At 41.0% G+C, this 27,140-nt stretch overlaps 1 protein-coding gene across 6 annotated transcripts in view; it reads left to right on the top strand.

Moving 5' to 3' along the window:
- The window catches only part of FBXW7 (F-box and WD repeat domain containing 7), a 177,098-nt gene that overhangs the window by 119,123 nt on the left and 30,835 nt on the right, over positions 1–27,140 (top strand). The window contains exon 3 of one of the 6 annotated variants that reach the window (XM_039700111.1): positions 2,027–3,985. The exons of 4 other annotated variants lie outside the window; for them this stretch is intronic. In XM_039700111.1, coding sequence (XP_039556045.1) covers positions 2,027–2,038 — 12 coding nt within the window. In that variant the 3' untranslated portion in view covers positions 2,039–3,985. Of the gene's footprint in view, positions 1–2,026; positions 3,986–24,729; positions 24,972–27,140 lie in introns of those variants that run through there. One more of the 6 variants, XM_039700106.1, reaches the window with a different exon arrangement.

The following is a 27,140-nucleotide window of genomic DNA, read 5'->3' as shown; positions in this document are numbered from 1 at the left end:
AAGTAAAAGGCTGTTCACTGGTTAGTTTCCACAACTGAAGCACATTCATTCTGAGTTTGTCAAGAGCAAAGTGGGGACTTCACTACTGCAACTTGTTCAAACTCTTTAAATCAAATATAATTTATTAGAGTTTTTGACCTGTATTGAAGTACAAGAAAAGTAATGAAGCAAAGAAAGGTAATGGCCAAAGACCCAGTCGTGATAGCTGCTGCAGCAGAGATAGTTCCCCTCCAGCCCCCGAATTTATAAACTCTAGCACTTCTGTCTTCAAATGCAGTTATACAAAAGTGTAAGAAGAGGTTATGAACAGCTGCCATCTTCTGAATCCAGCTGTGATTCCTGGAGGCTTTATTTGCACACCTCTGCCTCCAGCCCACCTTCCTGCTTTCTCCCTCTTTTTCCAGTACTGTCTAGTAGTCTGCCAGAAGTTATTTCCTTCCTTCAGCTTTGCTGGCAAATGGATCCTGTAAATGATCTAACTTGCTTTAGGCAAAGATAGTTAAGTTTAAAAGGCTATCAAAATTGATTTAAGCTACCTGGAAAATGTTTTGCATGAAGGAGATGAAAGAGCAGCAGAGCTCTAAGGTCAGTAACCTCTTGCAGAAAGGTGGTAGAATACCCAGGGGTTAAACATCTTTAACTGGCCAAGTGAACGCGTCCTGTGGTGCATGAAGAGCAGATGTAACAGCTGCTGTCACTGTAAAGGCCCTCCTGCAACTGCCTGTGCTAGTATCACTACTTTGATTAAAAATCACATGCTGGAGGTCGTAGACAGACGTTCACTTGGCTAAAATCCATGCCACTGGAAACCTTCGTCTCCCCCAGGCAGGTTCGTATTGCCCCTTTGGTGGTAATTATGGCCTCACTGGAGCCAGCAGAGCTCCCACACTGGCTGTGGAGCAATCAGCCAGAAAAGCTTAGCCAGTTTAAATGGGTGATTTGCACTAACCCAGCTAATTTAACATAAAGTGGATTTATTGTTCCTTTGGTTCTGTAGTGGGGACAGCAGCATCCTCTGTTGGCACAGCTAAATATGGGAGATCCATGGTACAAATGCTGTGTGGTGTCCAGGTGTGACAAATGGGCAGCTCCTTGAGTAAGGACCACACTCAGCTCTGTGGCCAACCTTGTGGTTTCACTTTAGGTTTTCTGTGAGATGCTTTGATGAGTAGAGATGAATAAAAGGCTCTGTGAGTATATTTCAGAAGACCTTTTAGCTAAATTTAAGGACAAGTGTAAATTAACGAGGCAGTTTGTTCTTCCATAGCAGAAAGCATTAGGTAGTTGGGAGTCTGTGGATAGGTGGTAACATGGAACTTCATCATCTAAGTCTGGATGTTTTTAAGTGTCATGTAACTTCAACGTTAATTTGAATTAAGTTGTGCAAAACTAATTCAGTAGGAGTATTTGGATGGTACATAATTAAGGCTTTGCTGTAAAAAGAAGTCAGAGTGCATAGATAAGTTTTTGTATTAAATGTAAAATGATCATGGTACAAGTTAGAATCTCCCAGATCTATGATGTCATCTTTGTGGTAGGGAATCTCAAATGACTTGACTGGGTTTTGTGAAAAGCAAATTACATTTTAAAGTCTGAGAACTACCTCTGACAACCTTTTGTATCTTTCCACCTTAAATATTTTAAAAAATGTACAGAATTCCTTTGCATTGTAATTTTTATAGGTATATTGTTTGTATTCTCCACATTATTTAAAAAATAATGCATGCAAAGACCAAGGTGTTACCTATGGCTAGTAAATGTTTGGTGCTCAGAACAGATGCACAACTTTGAATGGACTCAGACATCTCCAGCTCCCTGTCTTTGCCTGTTACACTGTCTACATGTGAGTTTTGTGATAAAGTTTGTGGTAGGATCTAAAGTGCCCATAAGGTAATAGATGCAGTAAAAGCTACAAGAAGCTTTGCTAATAAGCAGACAGAGAGCAGGCACCATTGTGGATGAAACAGAATTAAGCCCATTCCAAAACCTCATTCCACTAAAGATATTTTATACTGATTTGTTTCAGAAAAGTTCATGATAAAACCTTCAGTGAACTGGAAACAGTGGAGAAATCAGTGTAATGAGCAATCAACATCTGAAGCAACTGACTGACAATGAGAACACATCAAAGACAGTTTTCAGAGAAAGGATGGAAATTACTGAAACTTCACAGTGTTCAGAGACATTGTGGTTCTGTCTTTGTCATGATGGGGTCCTGGATCTCCTGTGCTGGATGCTTCATTGTGTTTGCAACCCATGGGCAAAACCTAATTGTTACTGACAACAGAGAATGTCCTCTTGAAGTTTTTTGCTTTTGCAGAAAAATTTTCTGCTTCCCTAGTAAAAGCCAGCCTTTTAGCTCAGTTTTTCTGTTGGGAATATTTCTGCTTTGTAGGACTTAGCTGAGAAGCCTTCACTGTTGAGTTTTGAACAAATCATGTAAACCAGTGAATAACTTCAGTTAACTTCAGAATAACCAGTTAAAAAAAAAAAAAGACATCAGTCCTGTATTTCTGAAGCCTGTTTTAACAGCTGTACTTTAAACTCAAGAGCTCAGTGAAGCTTCAAGAGGAAGCATTTTTGATGCTTAATATTAATTAGGAAACCTTCTCCAAAAAATGAGGCAAATTAAAATAATTAGGAAATTGTTGTGGTGTTGGCCCTTCATCTGTATTGTTGAAACACAAGCTAACAAGGTCTATGGCAGGTGGAAATACCATAAGGCAAGATGTACCTACAACAGCATAAAAGTCCTGAAGGAAGGTGGTTAGTAGCTTTATTCACCAGCCTTGCAGCAATTCACTTTGCTAACATATGCCCTTCTCTGGTTTTACATTGGTGCCACTCTCTGCAGTTTCACTGATTGAGTCATCAAGTAACTGTCCATAAGTTTGTTTAAACTTTTTGGATGTGATCCTGTAAATATATTATGTAAAACTGTGCTGTGCAGAGGTCACAAATGCTGATTTGTATTTTTGTCTTGCTTCAGATCTTGAGTGATTCCTGGAAGTATGTTCAGGTTACCAAAGACCTTATGTAAAAATTCAGAATGACATTATACAGCATGGTGCTAAAACTCTCTTCAGGAAGTCTTTTAGCATAATCCCAACTCATCTACTGTTCTCTTACTGTCTGTATGACTAGTGACTGTTAAAGTCACTTCTGTTGCTGTATCCTACATTTGGTTTTGGGAGGGAAGAAAGTCCTGATTCACATTACTTTTGGACATGTATGAATGGAAAGCTGAAGCAAATGGATGCATTTTTTCAGCCTATCATGGTTTCCAGTAAGTGGAGTGGATATACAGTGTCTAAGAAGTCAGCCTGAAGGCCTGCACTGAAAAAGAAAATCATGGGAATTAGTTGTTCTCTGGGAATAATGTCTATAAAAGAATTGAAAATGGCCTTAATTCAAAATAAGAATTGCAAAGAAACAAATACCCTATCCCTTCTGAAGACAATATGAGAAATAAAAAGATATCCATTTGTGAAGCAGACAGACAAATTATTATGCTGGATGTCAGCTGAGAATAATGGAAAGCACTTATTCTGGTCCATGGGAGTTTGGGCACTGTGTACCAGGAAGAGTGAGAGTACAGCTTCCATTGGCTGCAACACAGGGAGACGCTGAGGTCTTGAAACTGTGGCTAATACATTTATTCTGGTTAGCTGAAAACATCATCTGGTCAGGAGTTTATAAGTAGTATAGCCATCATGGGTTCAATTATTTCCAAGGCAGAAAGATGATCACCTTCCTCTTGGTGACAGAAATTTCCTGTTGCAGAGTGCACTCTAAATCAGATAAGAAATGTACATCAGGCAGCATGGTTTACCAGGCAGAAATTGGATTTTGGGGTGACACCTGGTCTGTGGGTACCCATCCTCCCTGGTAATTCACTCAATAGGCTGCTGGTCAACCTTTTTATGTTGGGGGAATGGGCAAGGGGCAGCTATAAGTTATTATTATTATTATTATTATTATTATTATTATTATTATTATTATTATCATTATTATTGTCTCCCTACTTGTCAGGATTTTAGAGAGAGCTGTCTCACAAAGCTGGCAATAATCTAGGTGCAATATGTAATTTTTCAGAGCAGGACTAACACAGATACTACTCAGGCTGATGAAGAGGGTGGCAAACTAGCTTCATGTTTCTGCCGCACCAATCAGATCTGTTATTTCAAGGTTCTTTTCAGTGCCATCAGATTCAAAATGATGATTAACATTTGGACCTGCAAATGCTTTTTGACCTACATTTGGGGAATATAAAAAAAAAAAAGCTTAATTTAATTGCAGTAAGTTCTTTCAGTCCTACATTTTTTTTGACCAAAAAAAAATGCTTAATTTAATTGCAGTAAGTTCTTTCAGAAGGGATGTAAGAAATCAAAGTTCTTCACTCATGTATTTCTCAATAAAATCAGGATGGACACTTTTGGAAATCTTAATGTGAGCCATGTGTTCATTTTTCTCCCTGTGAGGACCAGTGCAACAGTAGGACTGCATTTTCAGTCCTTCCAGCACAGCACCAGTTGATCCTCTGTGGGAGTTGTCATGTTTCTTATCCATTAAAGCAGACCCCTTAATAGCTCCTATCACTGCCAGGCAAGCTTTATAAGTTCAGAGTGTCTCTTATGAGACTTGGTATTATACATCTAATTCAGACAAGTGTGGCTCACAATCACTATTGCATTGTTTCCAAAGAAAATACAACAATTATCCTTTCCTCTCTGACGCATCAAAGCCCAGCTCATAGGAGAGCTAAATCTCCTGGCAAGACGGTCGTGGTAAGATTTGCTTTTCAGCTCTGCAACAGCCAGTGTGCAAAAGCTGACTAAATACCATTGGATTGGCTGTCAACATTTCGCTGTGTATTCTTGACAGGTGTCTTGCCTTTGATATGTTCCCTCTACAAGGGGAACTGCATTGGTTGTATACAATCTTTACAATGCTTTTGGTTGTTGAAACTCAAAGAGTGATTATTTTTTCTATGGTAGGAAGAACTACTTTTTTCACCATCTGTAGACAGTAGGATGAGCAGAAAAGGAATCTCTTTTGAGTAACAAGTTTTCACGTGCAATCTCATTGTAAGAAGAAGGTCTGTCCAAAATACAGAGAGAAATTAATAGTAAAAATTTGATTTTGTTTTGTCTGATGATATCTGTGCTATAAAAAATAAGTGGGGGAATTTTAGCCTGCAGGACAGAATATATTTAACCTTGGCTGTAGAGACTGCCACATGGTGGGAGTTCCAGAGAGCAGAACAAATGTGTCTTTGGTGCCAGGTCTGGTTTGCCTGTAGTTTCCATCTTCCATCTGGCATTGACGACACCACCTGAGGTAGGAAGGTGGAAGCAGGACCACCCCAGTTGCCTGTGGCTGTTTTTTCCATTGGTATTGGACAGACCTCAGAGCTTGGAGGCCTGAGCTTTGGCCTGTAAAAGGTACAAATTTTGAGGCCAAACCAGAGATTTTGCAGTTTCTTTTCCCAAGAGGGAGGTATTTTCTCCTATTTCACTTTAAGCAGAGTTAAAACTACAGGGAAGAACCCAGTCTGCTGTCTTCTGTACCCCTTGTAGTGGTGACATATGATGTTGGCCATGGATTTGTTTTGTGGTGAGAGCTACTGAATTTTTAAAAATCTTTATTTTCTAGAAGTGTATTCAAGATCTGAAGCCATATTTTTAAGAGCAAAAATGTCTTTTTAATTAAAATGTGAAGTTATAATAATGACTTTCTGGTTGGCAAATAACTGATGTACAACAAGCCCCAACTTAAAATATAGTGCTTGGAGCACCATGAATACAAAATTCTATCCTTTCTTATCCCATGTGTAGGAGGAATCCATCACAATTGCAGATACAATGAAGCAGTGGATTTTGACATTTTATTAAAGTTTGGACATGTAATCACTCTTCAATGTTCTGTTCAAAGGAGCCTCAGCAGAAAATAGCATAAAATTACCATGCACTGATAATGGAGAGAAGCAATGAACTTCAGATTTACACTCTCATTACTTGTTCCATCACATTCTCAGTTCTTTGTTGTGTTGTCTTTATGGCTTCTGGTGTTCTGAGAGTAAGGTTCCCATTCATTTTTGGAAGTCTAAAAGGACATAAATTATAATGACTGAATTCTGATATGACACAGGTTAACAAAAATAAAAAGTTCTTTACTCTTAACTCTCAAAAGCAAAGCTAATATATTTTCCTACTGTTTTCTTTTGATTTCTTTTCCAAACATACAAGAAAAGTTAACTGTCTCTGACATTTGAGGTAGATGTTGTGTTATATTTCTCTGTGGTAAAGTTCTTTTATATGTTTTAAATGCTAGCATTAAATTCTGGACTCTGATTATAAAGAAAGTCACTTTCGTTTGTAAAGTTAATTTTGTAATTTCTATCATGAGGATTTTACATATAAATATTTGTGTAAGTTGCCTTTTTCAAATATCTTGGCACAAGAAACTCAGCTAAAATGGAAGGAAAATTGTTTATGGGAAGAGAGAAACTTTCTAATCTCAAGAAAAGTCTATCATGTTTAAAGAAAAACATAGTTTTACTGATAAAAGAATCGTTAAATAAATCCACTAGGTTCACTGAGTAATAACTTTTCACCTCTTGCAACTGCTGCAACAAACAAAAAATGGTTTACTATTATGATTTTGCTGAAATAGGTGGGAAATAGGCCTGTTCTGTTTATTTACCAGTGAGCAGAAAAAGGGGGAAAAAAATCAGGTATTCAAACAGAAGTTTAAAAAAAAAGCCACAGAGAGAGAGAGAGAGAGAGAGAGAGAGAGAGAGAGAAGGTTGTAAATTCTTTGTACTGTCTTTGACTTTGTACTTTTTTTGCATATTTGAACTTTCCCTGCCAGGATTTTTTCATATTGCAGATTTCTGTGCATGAATGGATTTCTTAAAAGAGCTTGCAGATACAGCCTTTAAAGGTGTCCTTCAGGTTGGTTAGTAGATGGTCTCAGCTTCTGTAAACAGATTAGGCTTTGTCAAAGTGTTTTGGGGTTTCTTTTGAGGGGGGTATTGTCATCTGTGAGGGCTTACACTTACAGGCCAATCATGTGGATGATGACTGTTCCTTCATGATAGCATACAGAGATTTTCTGGTTCAACAAAAAAGTGACCATTGTTGCTTCTGCCAGAATACTTTTCACAGAGAAGTGATGATGTCTTGTGTAGTAGCTTTGCTTAACCTTAAAGTCTTATGGCTTGGAAAATTCTAATTTTAGCTGCTATTTCTCTGCTAACCAAACCCTTCGCTTGGTTACAACTAAGGTGGACAAAGAGTTCAGGCTTAGCAAGAAGCTGCAGCAATTTAAGATATTGTTTTATCCAGCTGTTCCTGAGTACTCTGCTCCCACAGCACAACCAGTAGGAGGAATATGCTAGAGATCCACAGCCATGTCCTTACAGATTGTTTGCCTAGGTAAGCTCAGGTAAACAACCCTTCTGTTTAAGGGAAATGCCCTCTCAAATCAGCTGGCAATGTTTGTCAAAATGAAATATTTTAAATAGTAAGGCTCTGCCAAGCTCGCTTGTTTGGTTGGAGTGGATTAGGTTGGGCTGTTTGTACAAGAGGGGATTTGCAGGTGGGTACAGGGGGCTGCAGGGAAAGGAGGAGTGACAGATAACATGCAGAGCCTGTTACCCACTGAGGCACAGTGGGCACTGCTTCCACTGGTGCACCAGAGCCAAGGGTCAGCCTGAAGGGTCGCCACAGTCCTAGGGAGGCTCTGTTGTCATCATTACAGCAGGAGCAAGGGCTCTGTAATAAAATTGTCTTGTGAATTGGTATGGTGGTACAAGGTCTGTCGAAAGTGGTGAAAGAAATGTGTGATATGAAGATATTTTAGGTATTTCTTCAATGTGTTTGGAGAACACACCCTCATTAATAAAAGTCGGTTTTGAAGTTGAAACTTTTGAGTGCAACTGCATGTTATGAGTAATATCTGTGCAGAATTTCACTGGAAGGCCTTTCCATCTGGTGAAGCCAAAACCACCTCCAAAAGACATCAATAAAAAGTTACTGGAGTTTATTTTGCTGATGTATCATTTTACGCCTGCAGAATAGAAGTGCAGTTTCATTTAGTTGTATTGACTGATAGTAAGGGAATCATTGTGCAGTGGGTTCAGAGCATGTAATCAAGGGTTTCTGAAACATTTATGCTTTATCTGCTAGTAGTATTAAACCTCTTGCTGCTGTTTCTCGCTGCTTCTCCAACACTGAAAAAGCAAGGGGCTGTGAATCCAAGCCTTCACTTCAAGGAGCTGCTGTCAGCTGTCTGCAAGCTGACCCCATGTATATTTGCTAACATTCTAATTATCAGCAGAATGTAGGCCCCTGGCATATCTATCCTCTGTGTAGGTTACTACAGTTTTCCCCTCACAGTGTTCAGGTGTTGCACAGTCACGTGTAGCAACACTAGAAACAGAACCCAGGACTCTTTTTAAAAAAGAAAAACATAAATTTGACCAAAGGCTGGTTTCAACTAACTTGTCTTTTGAACTGAATAATTTAAATGTATTTTAGCAATGCTGTTTGTATATCTATTTATTGAAAACATGTATGAAACAGATGCCTTGGCATGTCCCATCAGACAACAGGGGATTTTAGTGTGTGTGTATATGTGTGAATGAACTGGGACTGCCAATACAGGAGACGCTCTTGTAACAGCAACAGTGGATAGCAAGCACAACTGAATTTCATGACAGATACCTTGATGTTGGATTAAATAATTTGCCTCTAGAATTTTCAAAGAAAGCTGCTTTTGAAGTCAGATGTGCCAGTCTTTGCACATATTGGATTTGGGAGGTTTTAATGATTAGAGCAGCAGTAATACGGGCTTATAAGATGTTGGGTCAAATCCTGGCAGTACCATGAGGCCCCAGTGAACTCGGCACACTTATCCTACTGATGGGGAATCCGATGTGTCTTGGCTTCTGTGACTGTGACCAGTTGGTACTGTGAACATGTCATCTTCCAGCTCAGCTAAGTTGGCTGGATAAACTGCCACCCTTTGGGCTACTTGCAGGTATTTGTCATGCATCCTGCCAGCAGACTTCTGCTGTTTCAGATCTGCCACTTAAGCTGCTCATGTCAACTCTTCTTAGCCTGTTTAAGGGGAAAAACGTGCATTTATTGCCAAAGATCTACTTCTATATATAGTTGTATAAGCCAATTTAGCTCATGGACTGAAATCTGTTAAGGAGGGGAGAGTAATCTCTTCTGGTACAGCTATATCCAGCAGAGAGTATGCCCATGCCTTGCCATTTTGAGAGCTGGTTTTGACAAGTTTCTTTCAGAAAAGCTTATGGAAGCTATGCTGTCTTAGAGTGAAGAATGTCTGTAGAGAGGTGTGGGCATTTCCTTAGGAGAAGATAGCATTAGGCAATGAGGAATGTTTCTGGAGCAGATGGGCCTCTGATCTGGAACTGTTCTTGATGTAAAGCATGTTTGGTTGTTAGTGGTCACCTTCATGTGTATTTGAAAATGGGATTTGAACTGGTAAAAGCACAGTATCCTCCTCTTCCTAAATATTTATTTCCTTGTCAGCTGTGGTTTTCTACTGATGTTGTCTGAAGTCCTCCTCTCTGCTCTCCATAGAGGCATTGATGTGGAGAGTGTGTTCTTGCAGACTCGGGGCTCCCAACCATGGCCCCAGAATTTGTTTACAACCAAAAGGTGGGAATGGCAACATGAAGAAGCAGTCTTGATTCCTAGCCAGGTTTTCAGTCTGTTTCACCTCTAAGTTAAGCCCTCAACTTGTGTGCCCCTTGAGCCACTTGGTCCCTTTGAGCTGGGGTCTTTGCCATGTTTCCAAGTAGTTCTTACTTTGAAAGGGCAATCTTATTATGAGGAATATTGATGTTATTTGACAAACCTTTGTTATATACATTGAGCTGTCTGCTCCTTTCCTTTCCTGCTTCAAGATCACTCTGAAAAGTGCTAACAAGTTAGGAGCTTCTTGAAATTAGCTTAACATGAAGAAGCAAATATACTCAATTCAGTTACTGGTTTAATGCAGATCAAGATAATATTCTCACCTCATTCCCAAAGGCCCCTAAAGGAATAGTGCAATTCCATTATGGCATCCATACAGATAAAAGGTAGTATAACTGCATTATTTGGAAACTACTGCAAGCTACTTCTCTTTTCCCTTTCATTTAAAAAACATTTTGAAGACATTAATGCTGCAGGGAGGGAGTCTTAACATCTCAGCACTGGAAAATTTTTTCTTAGTTGTCTGTTCTTCCAGAATATTTCTGAGAACTGTGGTTTTGTTTCGGGGAAATGAAAATTTGGAAGAACTTGTAGAAGGTTTAGAAAGACCTGTCAGGGGCATAAAATGGTTAATTTACTTTTGTGAAATTCTTGTGTTTTCTGGAAGAAAACACAGTTGATAATTTCTTTTAAACTGAGGTTTTGGTTGGGCAGGACCAGATTTGTTCAGATATAGGTGTTATTGCTCAAACTTTTATTAGAAAATGTAAGCTGGATATGTGACAGCTGGATAAAACTGCAGCAGCCTTTTGACTCTCTTGTTGATACCATCAGCTGGCTGCTTGCATGGTGGGGTCTTGTTTGGGGACCAGTTACACTTTCTGTTTCATTGAGGGTTAAGTCAGTACCTCAGTGGTGAGAAAAGATGAAGGGTACATGAACCACTCCTTGGGATCTCTCTAGGTGTCACATACCCTTGAGCACAAATTCTCCTCAGGAGCTGAAGATACTTTGATTGTTTATTTATATATTTAGGTAGATATAAAACTGGAAAAATGTTAACTGCCAGTTGCAGATGTAGAAAATGCCCTTCCAAAAGATCAAGAGGGTTGGATTTGGTATGCTGGTTGTTTTCACAGCCTTCATGACAGCTCTTTATCCTGATATCCATTCCCATTCTCATACTTGGGCATCTGCTAAATGTTTAAGTTAAGGGTTCCACTTTCTATTGCAACAAAAGAGTATAGTTTTTGTGGAGGTGAAGGGGGCATTATGATTGTTTCTCACACTTTTTTTTTTAGTTCTGAGATGAGATTTCTTGTGGTACAGCCATCTCTTTAACCTCGGTGTACACTGCCTCTGCTTAGAAAACAGTATCACAACTCTTCAAAACAGATACCTTTTAGATTGTAATGGATGTCCCCTGGAAATTGGAAATGGGAAATGAGTTGGATTTTCTGTGTCTTGGAACTGTTGACCCATGTTTTAGATCAATGCAGACTCTGGCTGAGTCTTCCTATTTTTTCTTTTCCCCATTTAGCCTGGAATACTGAACAGCTAACCCAGCTTACCAGTCACGTTTCTGTAGCTCCTTTCAGAGGGCCACACAAAACTGCTGTCTACCTGCTGTAAAAGCAAAACCCCACTATTCCTAAAGTAGATGCACATAATATGGTAATGCAACCAGCTATGATAAACAGGAAAGTGAACAAAGCCCAGTTAGTGTTAAGTTCTTGCTTCTCAGTATGTACACCTGCTGAGTCACATTTAACTTTCCTCTGTGATATAGCAAATTAAATACTTCACATTTTTTCCCTAGGTATTTTGCTTAAAGAAGCACAGAGGTTGTTCAGGTTTTCTGGTTAACAGAATACTACTCTGAGAGCACTTCCTGTGCTCTTCAGGACTGAGTAGCCCACACATCTTGCCACAGATATGGGGCTTGTCTGTCTCAAAGGAAGAGAATTTCAGAGGGCTCTTTGAAGGACTGTGCTGATAAGGAGGCTGACATCCCTATCTTAAGTTGAAATGTACCTTGTTGTTTTAGCTTTTAACCCAGTAGTCTGCACTGCCTCAAATGCCTGAATTACGGGAAAGGTTAGTATCCTCTGCTGTCTTTTCTGTGACAAGTTGATTGCTCAGTCTAAACTTGAGACTGTTGGATTCCCTTCTCAAACTAGCTGTCCACCAAACTTTCTTTGTATAAATCAGAATCCGTAAAGATGAGCATGCTATGCATAAGCCACATGAAAAGACTGTTGCTGCAGTTGCTTTAAAAACCCCAGAGCTTTGCCATGTGACTTGTGCCAGGTAGTGTTCCCATGCTGGCTTACTTAGGGGAGAACACCTTCATTTTTTTCAGTATTGCATAGCAGAGAATGAGGGTTGCTCAGTGCAATGTTGCATGTGAATCCAGAGACCACCCGCTGTTCCTAAACACAGGGAATTAAAATCATTTGTAACCAGGAGAGACTTTGGGTGAAGTTTGCCAGAAATGTAGTAGGAACCAAAATAAAAGAGTCCCTAGTACAGGTCAACCAATTCAGCTTTTGGAATCAGCATAGCGTAGGAGTTCCTAATCCCTCTGGTGGTAGTGGTCTGCCTTCTAATTTTAGTCTCTTTCAGTTTACTTGTAAAGCACAATAGACCAGTGGAAAAAATCTGCATTTTAAAAAAGTTTTTGAAGAGCAGGCATGAGTCATACCTGTCCCTGCAGGCAGTTAAAAGCTGCCAACAGTTAGCTGGGAAGAAGTGTATTTAAACTGTGTTCATGCCAATTTAAATCACTTTATTCAAAAGCATGAATGAGGTTGTAGTATTCCATTAAGACTGTTGTTATCAAATTTTAATGAGGAACTATATTTACACAAGCAGCAAATGAGTTCTTCCCAGAATTTTCTTTTTAATCAAACATTCCTAAACATTGTCTATGATTTTACAAGGGACAAAAGTGAACATTGTTCAATCTTGTCCCAGTGGGGAAATTCAGCTAACAATTGGGCTGTGTTTAAATAACTGCACAGAAATTGAAATTTAGGTTCATCAGTGAATAATCTGGTCAGTGGCTCGTAGCATGTTTTGTTGAAGGTAGGTAGCAAAATGGGGATTCAGGACTGGCCAGTTTTCAAGGCACAAGTTTGTTCTGTGTCTGAAATTAGACTAAAGGGAAGAGTCCTCATGATATGTGAAGCTTGTGTCAAAGGTTAAATTAAAAGGGACCTAACTAACGCTAGTCTGCACTTTGATTTTTTGCCAACTTTCTGATCAAAAAAACCGAGACTTCTGCTAAATACCAGACTGCAGGCTGGTGCTCTCATCCTCCTCCCTCCTGCTTCCCTTTCCCACTTCCATTCAGTCTCTCCCTGTCACATCAGCAGGCCTATGACATACAGCAGGATATTTTTCCATTTCTGTGAGAAAGATTGGCATACATAAACCAGTTTGGCACTGATTGAATATTAGAGATGGAGTATGATAATAAAAGGAAAGTGGGTAAAAAAATCCCTAGAGATTTGTCAGAACATTGCTGGCATTGCTTAAGCAATGTTATAGCTAATAACAAGCTTTAGTAGTTGCTTTCAGCAAAATAAAAAGAATAGGATCTAGGACATATATTTGCACAGGCTTTATTACAGAATCTTAAATCTCTCTTCCAGTGTGCTAATTTCAAATAATAGTTTGCAATATCCTGCATTTTTTTCCTCTTAATTGTAAATAGTTTTAAGATACTTCCTTGTACAACCAACCACATTGGTGACATGGACTATTCCTTGGCATTTTACTTTGTAACATTTAATTGGTAAATCAGTAGCATTAGATGGACTGCATTTCCTTAAGTAATTGGATTTGTGAAATACTGAGTCTCCATAAACTTTCAAACTTCAAAACCATGGTTGCCATCTAATTTTGTGGTTGCAAGTGAACGGAACAGCAAACAAAAACATTTTGAAATCTTTAATTTACTCCATCCAATCTATAAATAAAGTTTCAAAACCCAGGAGTTTCGTTAACTGTCTTGCTATTTAACCCACAGTGAATGGATTGGTTTAGGGAGCAGATCAGTTCCATTACACTTATCTGACAGTTGAAAGAAGTTTTTAGAGAAATGGTTAAATATGTGATGTCTGAGGTTATGTGAATGTTGCAACATGCAGTTTTCCTTGAGGGTAGAAACAGGGGTTTTTAACTTGTAGTTTTTAAAATTAAAGTAGAAATATTATAGCTTTATAAAGGAAGCATAAGCTTTTATTGAACAAAATGCCTTCCCAAAAAAAGCTTAGACATAACAGTGGACAGGTATGGTAGTTTTCTCTTTTTATGCTTAGTTCTTAGGTTTTCTACAGGTAGCACTGTTTGAAAAATATCTCTGAAACACTGTGAAATGTGCCATCTATTTTGTACTTCTTGAATTCTGTGAAACATCTGTTATAAAGAGTTGTGCTGGTAAAGCTAAATTCGGTGTAAAAAAAAATAATTTGCAATTGTCATCCCTCTCATCTGGATAAGGGACTGGTTACCCAAAGTTATCCAGTGCTGTGTCTCTTGTAGAGGCAGGCAAGAATGCTGTGTGGTTTCTAGACTGGAAGCACCTGTTCAGGGAAGAGTGTTTTTAGCTGGGGCAGGTTTGCTGGCCTGCTTGCTCTGCCTGTAGCCCATTTTGACATGCAATTGCACAGCATAAGGTTAATGACAGTGGGTTAGCAAGCCTTCAAAGCATCTGGTGTGACCCCGGGATGCCTGGCATTCCTTTCTGCTCTGCAAAGGTTTGGCATCCATCCTCCACTGCAGAAGAATGTACTCAGGAGAAGCCAGCTCACAGGGCTCCCCCAGGCCTCTAGAGAGGGGTGAGTTGTCATGGCAATAAATCATGAGGGCTCATGGAAAAGGAGTAAATCCCCTTCTTTGTGCTCTACCATAGGCATGGGTTGGGTGGGAAAAGGAAGCTGCATCAAGCAGGTAGAATGTGCAATTTTCCCTTTAATAACCGCCACTGCCGCTTAATGCTAGGGCAGAGTGTGTGTCATGGGAAAATGACAATTTTCATGTACCAGAGACACTCTGGGCTGCAAGGAGTCTGTGTCCTACCAGGTCATAGTGCTGGTCAGACTGACCTGACTGACCTGGGACTCACTGAGCATTCTGTAGCCAAAGGCAATGTTGGCAGAACTGCATCTTACCTCTAGTGGCTGCTTCCAGCTGCTCTGCAGATGTGGGCAAGGATGGCAGAGAAAACACCAAATATTCTCTAGATAACTTGCTGAAGCAGGTATTACACAAAGTAAAGGAGAAGCATTTTGGGGGGTTGAAGCACTTCAGTGCAGACAGGCTGAGAGAGCTGGGGTTGTTCAGCACAGAGATGAGAAGGCTCCAAGGAGACTTCACTATGGCCTTTCAGTTCCTCAAGAAGGCTTATGAAAATGAGAGAGAGTCACTTTTTACACAGGCAGGTAGTGACAGAACAAGGGGGAACAGCTTTAAACTGAAAGAGGAGAGATTAGATAGGTTAGATGCTTGGAAGAAATCCTTTACCCAGCAGCTGGGGAGGCACTGGAACAGGTTGCTCAGAGAAGTTATGGATTCTCCATATCTGGAATTGTTCAAGGCCAAGTTGGATGAGGCCCTGAGCAGCCTGATCTAGGGGGTGGCATCGAAGACCACAGTGGGAGAGGTTGGAACTTTATATGATTCTGTGATTCTGTGTCCTGCAATCCTGATGTCCCCTGCCTTGAATGCTGTATGAAAAAATGCTTGCCCTGAATTCCAGGGAGGGAGAAAACGTGGTTGAGGATGGGAAGGGAAAGGAAAGGAGTTATAAGGTGGGACAATAAGTCTTGTTAGACTGTGATGCTGTGGAGAGGGCAGGATGGAGGAAACTACCGAGGAAATACTGGACCAGGATATTGATACAGGAAGCACAGGGCAAGAGAATGGAAGACCTTGGGGATGGTGCTTACAGAGGAACAAGGAGAAGGAAAAGATGGAGAGAGCCCAAGAAATTCATACACATTCAACAGAACAATTGCCTCTCCAAAGCTGAGACTCAAGGATCCTTCACTTCTGTTGCCAGCAAACTGCTCTAGCACATCACATTCCACCTTCCTCTAGGGCTTTGGCACCAAAGGTGGCATCCTGCTGTTCCTCACTGCTGGTTACCCACAGTGGTGGGGCGTCACCTGGGGCTCTGGCTGTGTTCCTGCCTGCCACACTGGACAGGGAGTCAATGATGGGGTGAATTAAAATGGATGCCAGGATGCCATGCCTAAAGCATTGGAATGTTTGCCTTTGCACTGCCACATGATGGGGTGAATTCCCTTGATGCTATAAAATGGATGCCAGGATGCCATGCCTAAAACACTGGAATGTTTGCCTTTGCAAACTGGATGCATGTGCACAGGTGGATAACAATGTATAATAAATCACAACCTCAGACATTTTTGTTTCCACAGAATCTCTCTTATTTAGTATGTACCATGCACAGGCTGTCTTGTTAAGCAGCTCTTTCGGAGTAAAAACATCTTATTCATGTCATTTCAAATTCTTTTTAATGCTTGGTTTTGTAACCTTTTACCCCCTTTAGGTAAAACAGGTAGGAAAAGAGATTTGACATTTTTAATAGTTTTTTTCTTTACATTCTTCCTAAATCCTTCTGGCCTAATCTCTAATTCCAGAAATTCTTCTGTCTGTAGCCTAAAGACTCACAATAACCCCTTCTCATTTTCATGTACCACAAATGACAACAGAAACTATTTTGTAAATAAATTTGTATAGATTATGCCAGATAAACAAGCACTTGTCTTGGCAATTTAAATTAAGCTATCTCAAAAAAAAAAAAAAAAAAGGAGGAAAATTTAACAGAAAACAGCAGTAGATACCAGTCCCCCATTTGTATTCAGTGCGAAGGACAGACATTTTTGGTAAGCCTTCCAAGTCCAAACACACATTTCTTTTTCTGTACAAAGGTGATTTGCCAACCTGCTTATATTGGAGTGAAAACAGTTTGAACATGGGTGTTCAAAGGCAGAAATGCACACTTCTCCAATTCGGAAACATTCTTGTCAATATAAATAAGACAACCCAGCTCTTTGGTTGAAATATTGAAAAAAGGAACTGATCCCTATTAATTTATTTCGTATTATGTTTGTCATATGTTAATCAGCAAGGAGGGCTTGTGCTTTGTGTGCTTAAGAACAGTCTCTGTGCATGATTTTCTAACTTCATGGACTATTATTGCATGCAGAATCTGTGAAATTACTATGATTGGAATATAAGGTAAAATTGTTTTAAAAAGACCCCAGGCAGTGACTGCTATCCTTATATTTTGCCAACAGAATGCCCTGTGCCCAGGTGGCCTCTGGTTGCTGGTGTGGTGTGGCAGCCACTGCCAGTGGTGTGTGTGGATATCTGGGAGCAGAGTGGGCTGAGGGAGGGAAGTGGATGGGATGTGTGGTGCCAGCTTCCTCCTCAGTGCAAGTGTGGGAGCCAGAGGCTTGCAGGGGCTGCTCTGCAGGGCCACTTGGACTGGCCCAGTGTGGGACAGGCAAGGTCATCACTTCAGGAAATGTAGGAATGTCCTTTGGTCTCTGAAGCAACTGCTGCTGTGACTCAGAAGCACAGCCTGGTTCAATGTGAACTTGAGTGATTAGCACAGCTATTACTGCATCTATAAATAGAATTCATCTCACAATATATTAAGTTTAATGATATAATAAATAGATTACAGTTAACTTTAATAGGAGCACAATGAATGGAGACGCAGTTCTTATGAAGATCTGCTGCCATTAGAGACTGTTTTGCAAGATGCATTATATGTAATACCTTCTTCTTTCATTGAAAAATGAATAATCTTACAATACTCTGTAAAAACAAAACTCAGTAAAGCAACTCATAATGTTCCGGTTGCACAGAAAGTAGTGAAGGATGTGAAAGTGCAGGTTGCATTATCAGCCTTAACTCTGCTCCTTATGAATATGCACTATGAAAAAATGTTTATTATATGCTAATATTGCTAGTTTTAAAACAAACCATATATTTCTGTGTAGGAAACTTGCATGTGGTTGCTGTCACAGGGAATTAAAAGCAACAGGAAGCTTAGCTGCACTGATATTTTGTTTCCATTTATCTTTTTCTTTAACAAGAAGAAAAATGCTTTGGGAAGAAAAATGTTCTGGTTTTTTTTGGTTTTATTCAGTGAAATAATATAGAGTTCTAATGAGACGAGCTTCCTGGAGTTACAACGTGACATGTTTAAAGAAGGTTGGCATTATACCCCCTGCCTGTGGTTCACCTTGTTGTGCTTGTTTTGTGGTAAATCTTTGAGTGTCCATTTCCATTTATCACAGATTGAAGTGTATTTTTCTGTGCAAATAAGTTGTTCTGGTGATAATACATTCCTCTGGGTTGGGAGGACAAAGCCCAAACCCCACAGTTCCTTGCCTTTTCACCTAGGGCTGTAGTTTTGCAATTATTCAAGGTAAGGTAGCTCTTCTGGGGGCTTGGGGAGTTCAAAAAGGAGAGAGTGGGCTGTACCTCTTGCTATGCAGGCACACACATGTGTGTGGCTGTGCAGTGAGGGAGATGAGGAATCTGACCTGGCTGGAAAATAGCCTTGTCCCCAGGTCACTTGCCACTGTAGATGACCACAGAGCCATACAATGAAGTCTGTGGTGGCACCTGAGAAGGTGATGCAAGCATAGAAATAAATGGCCAAGGGCAGCCACAAGTGCAAGAATTGTTTGTTTTTTTCTTCTTCCCAGTGGCTGTGCTGGCTTAAATGCACATGAAGCTATTGCTGAGAGAGTGGTGCCTCTAGGTGTAAATAATAGGCTTATCCTCTCTGCATGGGACACTCAGGTCATAGTTCCTCATACCTTTTTCTCAGTGGTGTAGCTGGCTCAAGGAGTGTGTGCCCTGCCTGTGAATTGCTCATTTGCTTCTGCTGGCTCAGCTGTTTGTGAAAGCATGGTAGAAATTTAAACTAGCAACTAGTTCTAAAAGAAAGAAGAAAAGAGAACCCCAAGGGTAAAAACTTAAACCCATCTCTCTTTATCCTGCATCAGTTAATGAATCTGGTTCACAGGGTGTTTCTACAGATGTTTGTTCCTGCAGAAATAAGGGCAAGAGCCATTCGAGGACAGGAATGAGCAGGTGAGCCTGGGACATCTTTAAGCTGGTGTTATCACCAAGGAAGAGTGCATGGATCTGTTCCTTTCATTAATGGGCATATGACAGCTTTGGCTGTACTCCTTTAAAATAACCTAAGCATTGGAGCATATGCTGCAAGTTCTGTGCCCAACTACAGGGAACCAGCAAAGAGAACAGGATGTATGACCTTCAGAGGGGAGTTCTGCTCTGCTGGAGACACAGCAATGCCATATTACATTAAGCCTGTCTGTGAAATCTCCCTGCTCTTAAAATATAATTTGAAGTTTATTATAAGCATCCAATACTGAAATCTGTTATATACACTTCATGTTTAAATCCTTTTCAAAGCTATTTTTACAGCCATTAACTAGCATACCCTTTGAATTTATCACAATGTATTTAGAGCTCTATTTTTTTAAAGGTAAGTATTTTAAGAAAGTGGTTTATGGGAAATCTCTGCTATAGATATATACCTTTAAAATGGTATTTGTAATCAAAGTTCACACCATCCTAATAGGATCAGTATTTATAAATAAATATTAATTGATTTTTTTCAGTTGCTACCGATGCCATACCGAGAAACAAAGCTTAAAGTCTTTTTACAATTTTGTTTGACTACAGTACCTTACTTTGCATGGAAATCACGGATAATCATGTGCAGGGAATTTCATTTTGAAAGCAGTCTTCAAAATGCTTTGCCAAGAAACATTATACAGTTAGTGAAACACTTTGGTATTACCTATCATACTTCATAATACGTATTCTCCACTCCACTTAAGTAAGCTTTGGAAGGCTTCATGCAACTTAATGTAATGCCTCTCTGGGTCCTTCCTCCCATAACAGAGTTACTGTTGCTTTCACTACTTCCTCCCAAACTGTAAGTTCATCAGTATTATAAAAATATGTCATTTATCATTAAGCTGCTGGTCAGTGCACATTGCAGTGTCCAGAACTGCTTGTACTACACTTGAACTACACATGATCATAAGTGTAAATTTCTTCCTGGAACTGTGTTGAGGCAAACATGCAGGAGTGAACCTTTCTAAGCTTGCTGCCCACATTATAAATAAATTGAGCAGAAATCCCTCTATCTGAGCTGCTTTCAGGGAGCCAAGTTGCTTTTGTTCTTCCCACATAGCTGTAATGTAGCAGCTGTTGGTCACAAACTGGTGCACCTAAATTCATTTCTCCAGGTCTGTTCTGTGGCATCAATACTAATGGTATATTCTCCACAGTTACACCTGTGTGATAGGTACATCCTGCACTGTACCTTTGAACTTCCTTAGCCAAATAAACTGGTGAGTGTGCTAAACCTTTGTCTCACCCTGCCCACTGATCTGGAATTTATCCATAAAGTACTTCCAGCTCAGCAACTAGGATGCACACTAATAAATCTCAAGTCTGCAGCATGTAAGGCTGCTGCCTAGCCCAAACTAAACTGGGAGAAACCATGAGAACATGGGATTTCTATGATCCCAGTGGGTCACTTATTTAATTTCATTATAGTGCAGAAAGAAAAAGATCTGATAATAATAGCAGTGCCTTTTTGTAGTGGAAAGGCCCACCCTGAATTACTTTGAAACATGTTAAACACTTGCTATCGTGTGGAATATTTTTCTCCTTTTCTGAGACCGTACACATGTTGGACTCAAGCATGTGCCTTTCTCATTGAGTAAATGGGAACGTGAGCGTTTAAATGTAGGTGTCCTAAGAAAAGCTGTAGTTAAATGTCTAAAGCAGATGGCAGAAGTACCTCTCTGTGGGGCCAGATTCTTGCCTGAATGGGAGCATTTGGCAAATTAAATGAAGTATGTAGTTGGATGAATAGGTCGAATATAGAAGACAAAGTGCTGGCTGCAGCAGCTGCCCAAACTAGATTACCGAGCAGAAGGGGAGTGTTTAATGCCTAAGTGGGTCCAAATTTGAGAAAGGGGAAAACAACTAAGCATGACTGTTCTTCTCGGGTCATCTTCACTGTGTCCAGGGTAAATCTTGCACAGCTAAGGATTTGGCCCCTCCTGCTTAGGATGTTTGATTTCCTGGATAGAAAAAAACCCTGCAATCCTATTAGACAACACACAAAAATCCCTCTGAAATGTTTCTAAAGGAGTCAGTCTGCTAAGCGTCTGCTAAATGTGCAGAGTACACAGAATCCCTTCTGGCACTGTCTTGAATGATGCATTTACCAATATTAATGGAGATACCAAACCATATTGCTCCACAGTTCCTCTTGCACACATTATGCTCCCGACACACATATGTGTGTATGTGAAATGCCAATTATGGTTTTTGCATTCTCTGGTTTAAGCACCAGGGTTTTTTCAAAATGCTGACTGGCCATTACCATAGCCAGACCATCCTGTAGTCTCTCCACTCAAAAATGTTTCTCCAACTAAAAAAAAAAAAAAAAACCCAACAAAAATGTTGTTTCTTTGGTCTGTTGCACTGTAATCTCCGTTCTTCTGGGGATTATATAGCTCTGCGGGTGATTTCTGTAATTCATTCTAGTCTTTCATTAGAAGTAATAGACAGTCTTAATTACAGCATGCCACATGACAAACTGGTAAAGGTGCTAGAAGTGTTGCCAACAGGAAAAGAATTGGATGCTGTGAATTTTTTTTAATTAAGAGTTGGCAGTACTGACGGGAAATAAGATTGGACTTGTGTCCACTGAAAACTGTGTAATTTTGGTGTAGACATTTTTCTAAATGTCATGAATTGTATGTTGTTTGTGGTTTTCAGAACTTGAAAAATTATTGTCAGCTTAAACAAAGTAAGAGCAACCTTTGAAATTAAATGTATACCAAACAGGGAAAGAAACATGGTAACTTTTGATTTTTCTCTTAACATTGCTTTAAACTGTAGTCTTCCTCAGTGTACCTTAATTTGTGATGAATTAAGTATTCCTGGGGCATTAAGTTACTGTAGTAAATATTATTTCAAATGCTGGTGGAGATGTAAGTGTATGCATCATCTTTGTTACTTGCTGTCAGGCTCTCAAAAGCACCTGCAGGGTTGGGGTCTTCCACCTTTGTATCTTCCCAGAAGGAGCAGAGTGAAGCTGTGTGACCTCAGTCTTCCCAGGTTAGGCAGTTCCACATTACTTTTGCAAAACCTTAATTAATTTCCCACAATGGAGAATGCAGTGCATTCATTACACAGTTTTTTTCCTGAGGACAGGGTGGTTCTCAAAGTCAGGGGAGAGAGAAAAATCCTTTCTAGACAGGAATTTAGAGTGGGAGTCTAACAGTAGGTGGAGCAGCCTTTGGTGGAGCATGTTCTTCTCCAATAACTAGGGAGAGCCTAGGCTGTGGTTTGGCATTTTGGGGAAGAGCAAACATCCAACTAGAGTAATTTTTCAATTACCCAGAAACTATCAAACTTAGTTGGAGATAGATGGAATGTTTCTCTATTTGTGGACAATCAAAAGTGGGACCACTACAGAGATAAATAGATAAAAAGGTGAGAGCCAGAGCCATAACCATGTGTAATTTTTGGTTTTTGCTCTGAGAAAGGCAGATTGCTAGATGAGAGATGGTCATTGTTCAAATTTCACATCTGTCTGTGGTATCTGTATCTAAAATTAGGAAAAAAACCCAAACCTTTTGTGCAGAATAAATACCTGACATACCAAGTTTTCTACCATTAGCAAATGATTGTTGGGGTTATTACATGGGTCCTGACTGTGGCAAAGTGATTAGTAGTTAAGTCAGTGGGATTTTTTACCATGAGAGAATATCTGCCAATCATGATCAAAAGAGACGTAATCTGCAATAGCAGTACTCCAAAAGAGAGGAAAATAGTAATTTCTAATTATTATTCAACTCATTGACTGCTTAATTCCAGAGCACATTTTGTTGAAAAGATAAATCTAGCCATGCTGTCAGATTACACTTGCCTTTGGGCTGGGGGAGAGGCTAATCCCCGGGGATTTCCTGCCCATTCCTGTTTTTGTGCTGGAGCAGGAGTAGCCATCATTTCCCCCTCTACATCGAGTGCATTCACTGATGGGAGAAGGGGCAGAGAGAGCTGCAAGAATCACAGGACATTAGGCAAATGCATATATAAAGTACTTCTAAGTCCTCACAGTGATAATGTTCAAATTCTTTCTTACTCTGATGGTTTGAGTATTAATTTACTTCCTGTGATTATTCAATGTGTATATGCAGCCTGTGGTTTTTTTTTTCCTTCCGTTTTGCATGTGATGTGCCAGCAAAGGAAAGCAGTAATAGTCTCCCGGGATATGTACAGCTCTGTTCATATCTGAGGTATGAAGTCAACTCAAGACCATTTTGTTCTCATAAAATATACAGCACTGCAGTTTAGTGGATAATGGCATAAATGCCAAGATTTGATGGGCAGAACCATTTTCACTGGGAGATGAAAAACACTGTGAGGACTCAGTGCTGGAAGGGAGATACATAAAACCATAGAGAGGCAGAATCTGTGCTGTGAGGGTAGTGATTTCACCTTATCTGGGTGTGCTAACACCTGCCACTACATATGAGATTTCTTTTAAAGTAGTAATGAGGAAGCTAATGGGTTTTACAGAAAGTGCTTCCACTCCTTTAGGTGTGTGTTCTGTAAAGGTAGAACCTTTTTTTGTGCTGCTTTGGGTGATAAAGAAAAAGATAGTTCCCCCTCAGGTCAGCAGGAGAGGGCTACATGCTTCCTTCTGTTTGACTGCATCGGTCTGGAGGGCTGCTGAGCATCTCCAGTTTTCACTGCACCTGGGGAAAATTACAGGGGAATGCTGCAGCTTCAGATCATGTTTGGGGTATGCTCTGTTCTGAACTTGGGCAGAAAACTTTGCAGGAGGAAAAAGGAGAAGGGAAAAAAGAAAGAAATATTTCTGAAGCTGAAGTCTCTTGAGTTGTCTGTATAGAAACTAAAAAAAAAAAATCAAGCTGCCTAGCTGCTGTGCCGGTTCCAGGTATCTGTCTGAGAGCCCAGCCATATGTCAGGAACTTCAATGCCCTTGAATCGAGCCGTAAGGGTGAGCCGGACAGATTTGTTGATGTGAAGAATGACCAAAAAAGGAGCGTTCTTTAGCAAGTAATTACCAAGGGCTTTCCTTGTGCTTTCACTGAAATACAGGTGAGAATCCTGCGTAGGATTTGCAGCCCGAGCTAAAATGGCTTGGTGCCGCCCAAGAGCTGCCTTGTGCGGGAGAGGGGAGCGTGAGCGCGTCCAGGCTGCTCCAGGTGCGCGGGGAAGGCTGCCTGCCTCCCTCCCTGCTGGGGAAACCCCGCTCCTGCCTCCGACAGCTCTGCCGCCGCTCTGCTCTGGATTACTAGTTTAATGTCTATTACATAATTGCTGGATTCGGGTCTTTCAACTCCTAAATCTTCAAAAACCGTTTATTCTATTGTCTAGCCAATAGAGGGTATTTCAGCATCTTTTTCCCTGGCAAAACTGTAGTGCATTTCAAATTATTCTAAAATTACCCGCACTTTGGAAGGACTGATTTGCGTCTGTCCACGGAATGCAGTCATGGACGAGTCCAGCCAGGCCCGCCGAGGGCGATGGTATAATTATAATTAGTGGAAACGAGCTTGTTTTGTACCCGCTTGGAAAACCGTGGAGAGAGTGGCACTGAGAGAACAGAGCGAGGGCTGGGGGCAGCCCCTGCCTCGGAGGCGGTGCGGGAGAAGGGGGCGGGAGGGGGGGCGAAGGTGAAAGGGGGAAATAGCCCCAAACCCGCGCAGCGCTGGGGTATTTTTTTTAATTCCTTCCCCTCTGCGCGGGGTGGGGGCGGATTCCCGCCGGCGGGGCCCGCGGGTCCCTCCCGGCCGCGCATCCCGCAGTGCCGCGCCGCCGCTGCGGAGGCGGGCGGGGAGGGAGGGACGGGGCGGGCGCCTCCGCGCAGGCAGGGCAGGGCAGGGCCGGGCCAGCCGGGCCGAGCAGCGCCGCCGCCGCCGCCCGCCGTGCCCGAGCATGTCGGCGCGGGAGGCGGTGACCTACCTGCCGGAGAAGGGGCTGTACTGCCAGCGCCTGCCCGGCCGCCGGGCCCGCGGGGCGCCGCCGCCGCCGCGCAAGGGGAAGCGCGCCGACACCATGGGCTTCTACGGCACCCTCAAGATGATCTTCTACAAAGTGAGTGGGCGCCCCCTCCGCTCCCCTGCCCGCGGGTGCGCGGCCGCGGAGGGCGAGGGCGGCAGGGAGGGGCGGGCGGGGGCCGCGCGTCCTCCGCGCCGGCGGTCCGCGGGCGGAGACGTGCCGGCGGCGGGGGCTGCCGCCCGGCCGTAGCTGCAGTCAGTGCGCTGCCGGGGAGCGCTGCCAGCGCTTGGTGGCGGGCGGTGATGCGGAATGCAGTTTGCTGCCCCTTCTTTTCATTTTTTAATATGTATTCTGTATTATAAAAATTGCTAATATTCTGCAGTCTCGGTTAGTTTGATAAATAAATGTTGTCTGAAGGAGTTGTGTTTTCCTAGCGACAAATTAAATGTTTAGAGGGGTGTTTGCTCGACGGTTTCTGTGTTTTGGTTACACAGAGACCGTACTGATGTCTGAATCTTGTCACTAGACCTCTCTGCTCTAAGAAAGTTTTATCTTCTTCATATGATAAACGGCATTTTTGGCCGTCTATTTACTTAGCACCTTCTGAGATACTGAAAGTCAGTCTGCGTGGTGGACCCCGTGTGAAAGTTGCCTAAAATATCTGAAAAAAAACCCAGCCAAAAGAAACAGGTGAAATCATTATTAGGCAACATAATACATGTTGTTTTCTTCGCTAACGCAAAAGAATAAATCACCAGAGCTGAGTATTCTGCTGTAGGCTTTCTACTTTTTATTTTTAAGACGTGCTTTTGCAAAACTGCATCTCCCTCTTGTGAGAAGCAGAAGAGGAACACGATGATCATAACCTCTCAGAAAGGCAAGCTGGAAATAAAAATTTTTCTTGAACAAGAAAAATCCTTTCTGAAAAGTCTGTCATCAAATACTGAAATTTGTTCTCAAACACCTTACTTATGCTTCTGGTAATTTTGATGGCTCACCCACCTAGCACAGCAATAAAAGATGGTATCCATTATTTTTCAGAGATCCTTGCAACTGGTTTTCTTGAGGGGAGCAGGGGGGCTGCTCCTCCTGGGGCGTGGGGAAGCAGTGAGGGTGAGGCTGGTGATTCGGCAGCATGCAGGGCGGTTCTGGCTCAGTGCTTGTCTGGTGAAATGCCGTGGAGTGTCCCATGTGAGGCATGGGCAAGAAAACACAGCTACAAGGCAAGCTCTTCTGGTTGTGTTGTAGCTGTTCCCATAAAAACAGCCCTTAGCTTTCCTGTGTAAGCACTAATGAAGCAGAACACAAGATCTTCAGTGATCATTTTTAGGTAAAGCCATAAGGGTATTTTAAAAGTATAAATAACCAAAATGACAACAAAAGTATATAGATCATAAGCTTTAGAGAATCCTCTTGGGTTTGGGGTATTTCATTTTAGGTGGCTAGGCTGATACAATAAATGGTTAAATAACTATGTTATAATACAACATTAAAAAATATCAAATCGTTTGTGTAAGAAAGATACCAACTTTTAAATTGTATCTTAAACATGAAGTTTCGAAAAAAGCAAATGGTTATACTAAAGTCAAAATGTAATACAAGTAGTTTATGTATTTTGCAGCTCACAGTTGTAAACAGCAGTAAACATTCTTCAGCTGGCTAAACTGTTGTGGTGTATCACATCTCAAAAAAATAAAAGGAAAACCAACAAAACTCAGAAGTTGCATTTGGCACACGTATGTCTCATTTAGTCCAAAAGTCTGTGGTTAAAGATTACCCAAATATGTAGAAAGTAATCTCTATTTGTCTGCCTAGATAAATATGGCTTTCATAGGTTTCCATCTCTTTGGTAATTTTTGCAGTCTGGCTTCCCCTTTTAGCAGCTGCCCTGCTCATTATTTGGTTTTGATCATATCTAATTGCAGGTGACATTCGAGACTGGGGTGTAATGTTTTTCATCCTTACCCTTCTTGGAAAAATACTGGTTAATCTGTCACTCAGTTTTACTGCAATTTTATAAATGTTTTCAATGTACAGCTTTAAGATAAAAGTATAGACTAAATATACAGTAATTTTTTTTTTTTTAGGCCCTGAAATAAATATGGTTTATAATGCAGATAGGCTACCTAAAATTTAACTATTCAATGAGAGACTAAGCAATGAACCTGAACACAAAGAATCCATGGCTTTGGCTTAGTTCCTTCCCTCCTCTCCTGGGAGGACAGAGAGAGAACAGTTTAGTGAATAAACCAACACAAAATAAAT

Source organism: Passer montanus, unplaced genomic scaffold, assembly GCF_014805655.1.
Source record: "Passer montanus isolate IOZ18808 unplaced genomic scaffold, ASM1480565v1 scaffold14, whole genome shotgun sequence".
Classification (NCBI taxonomy): Eukaryota; Metazoa; Chordata; class Aves; order Passeriformes; family Passeridae; genus Passer; species Passer montanus.
Note: the sequence above shows the minus strand (reverse complement) of the source record. Positions and strands in the feature narration are given on the sequence as shown.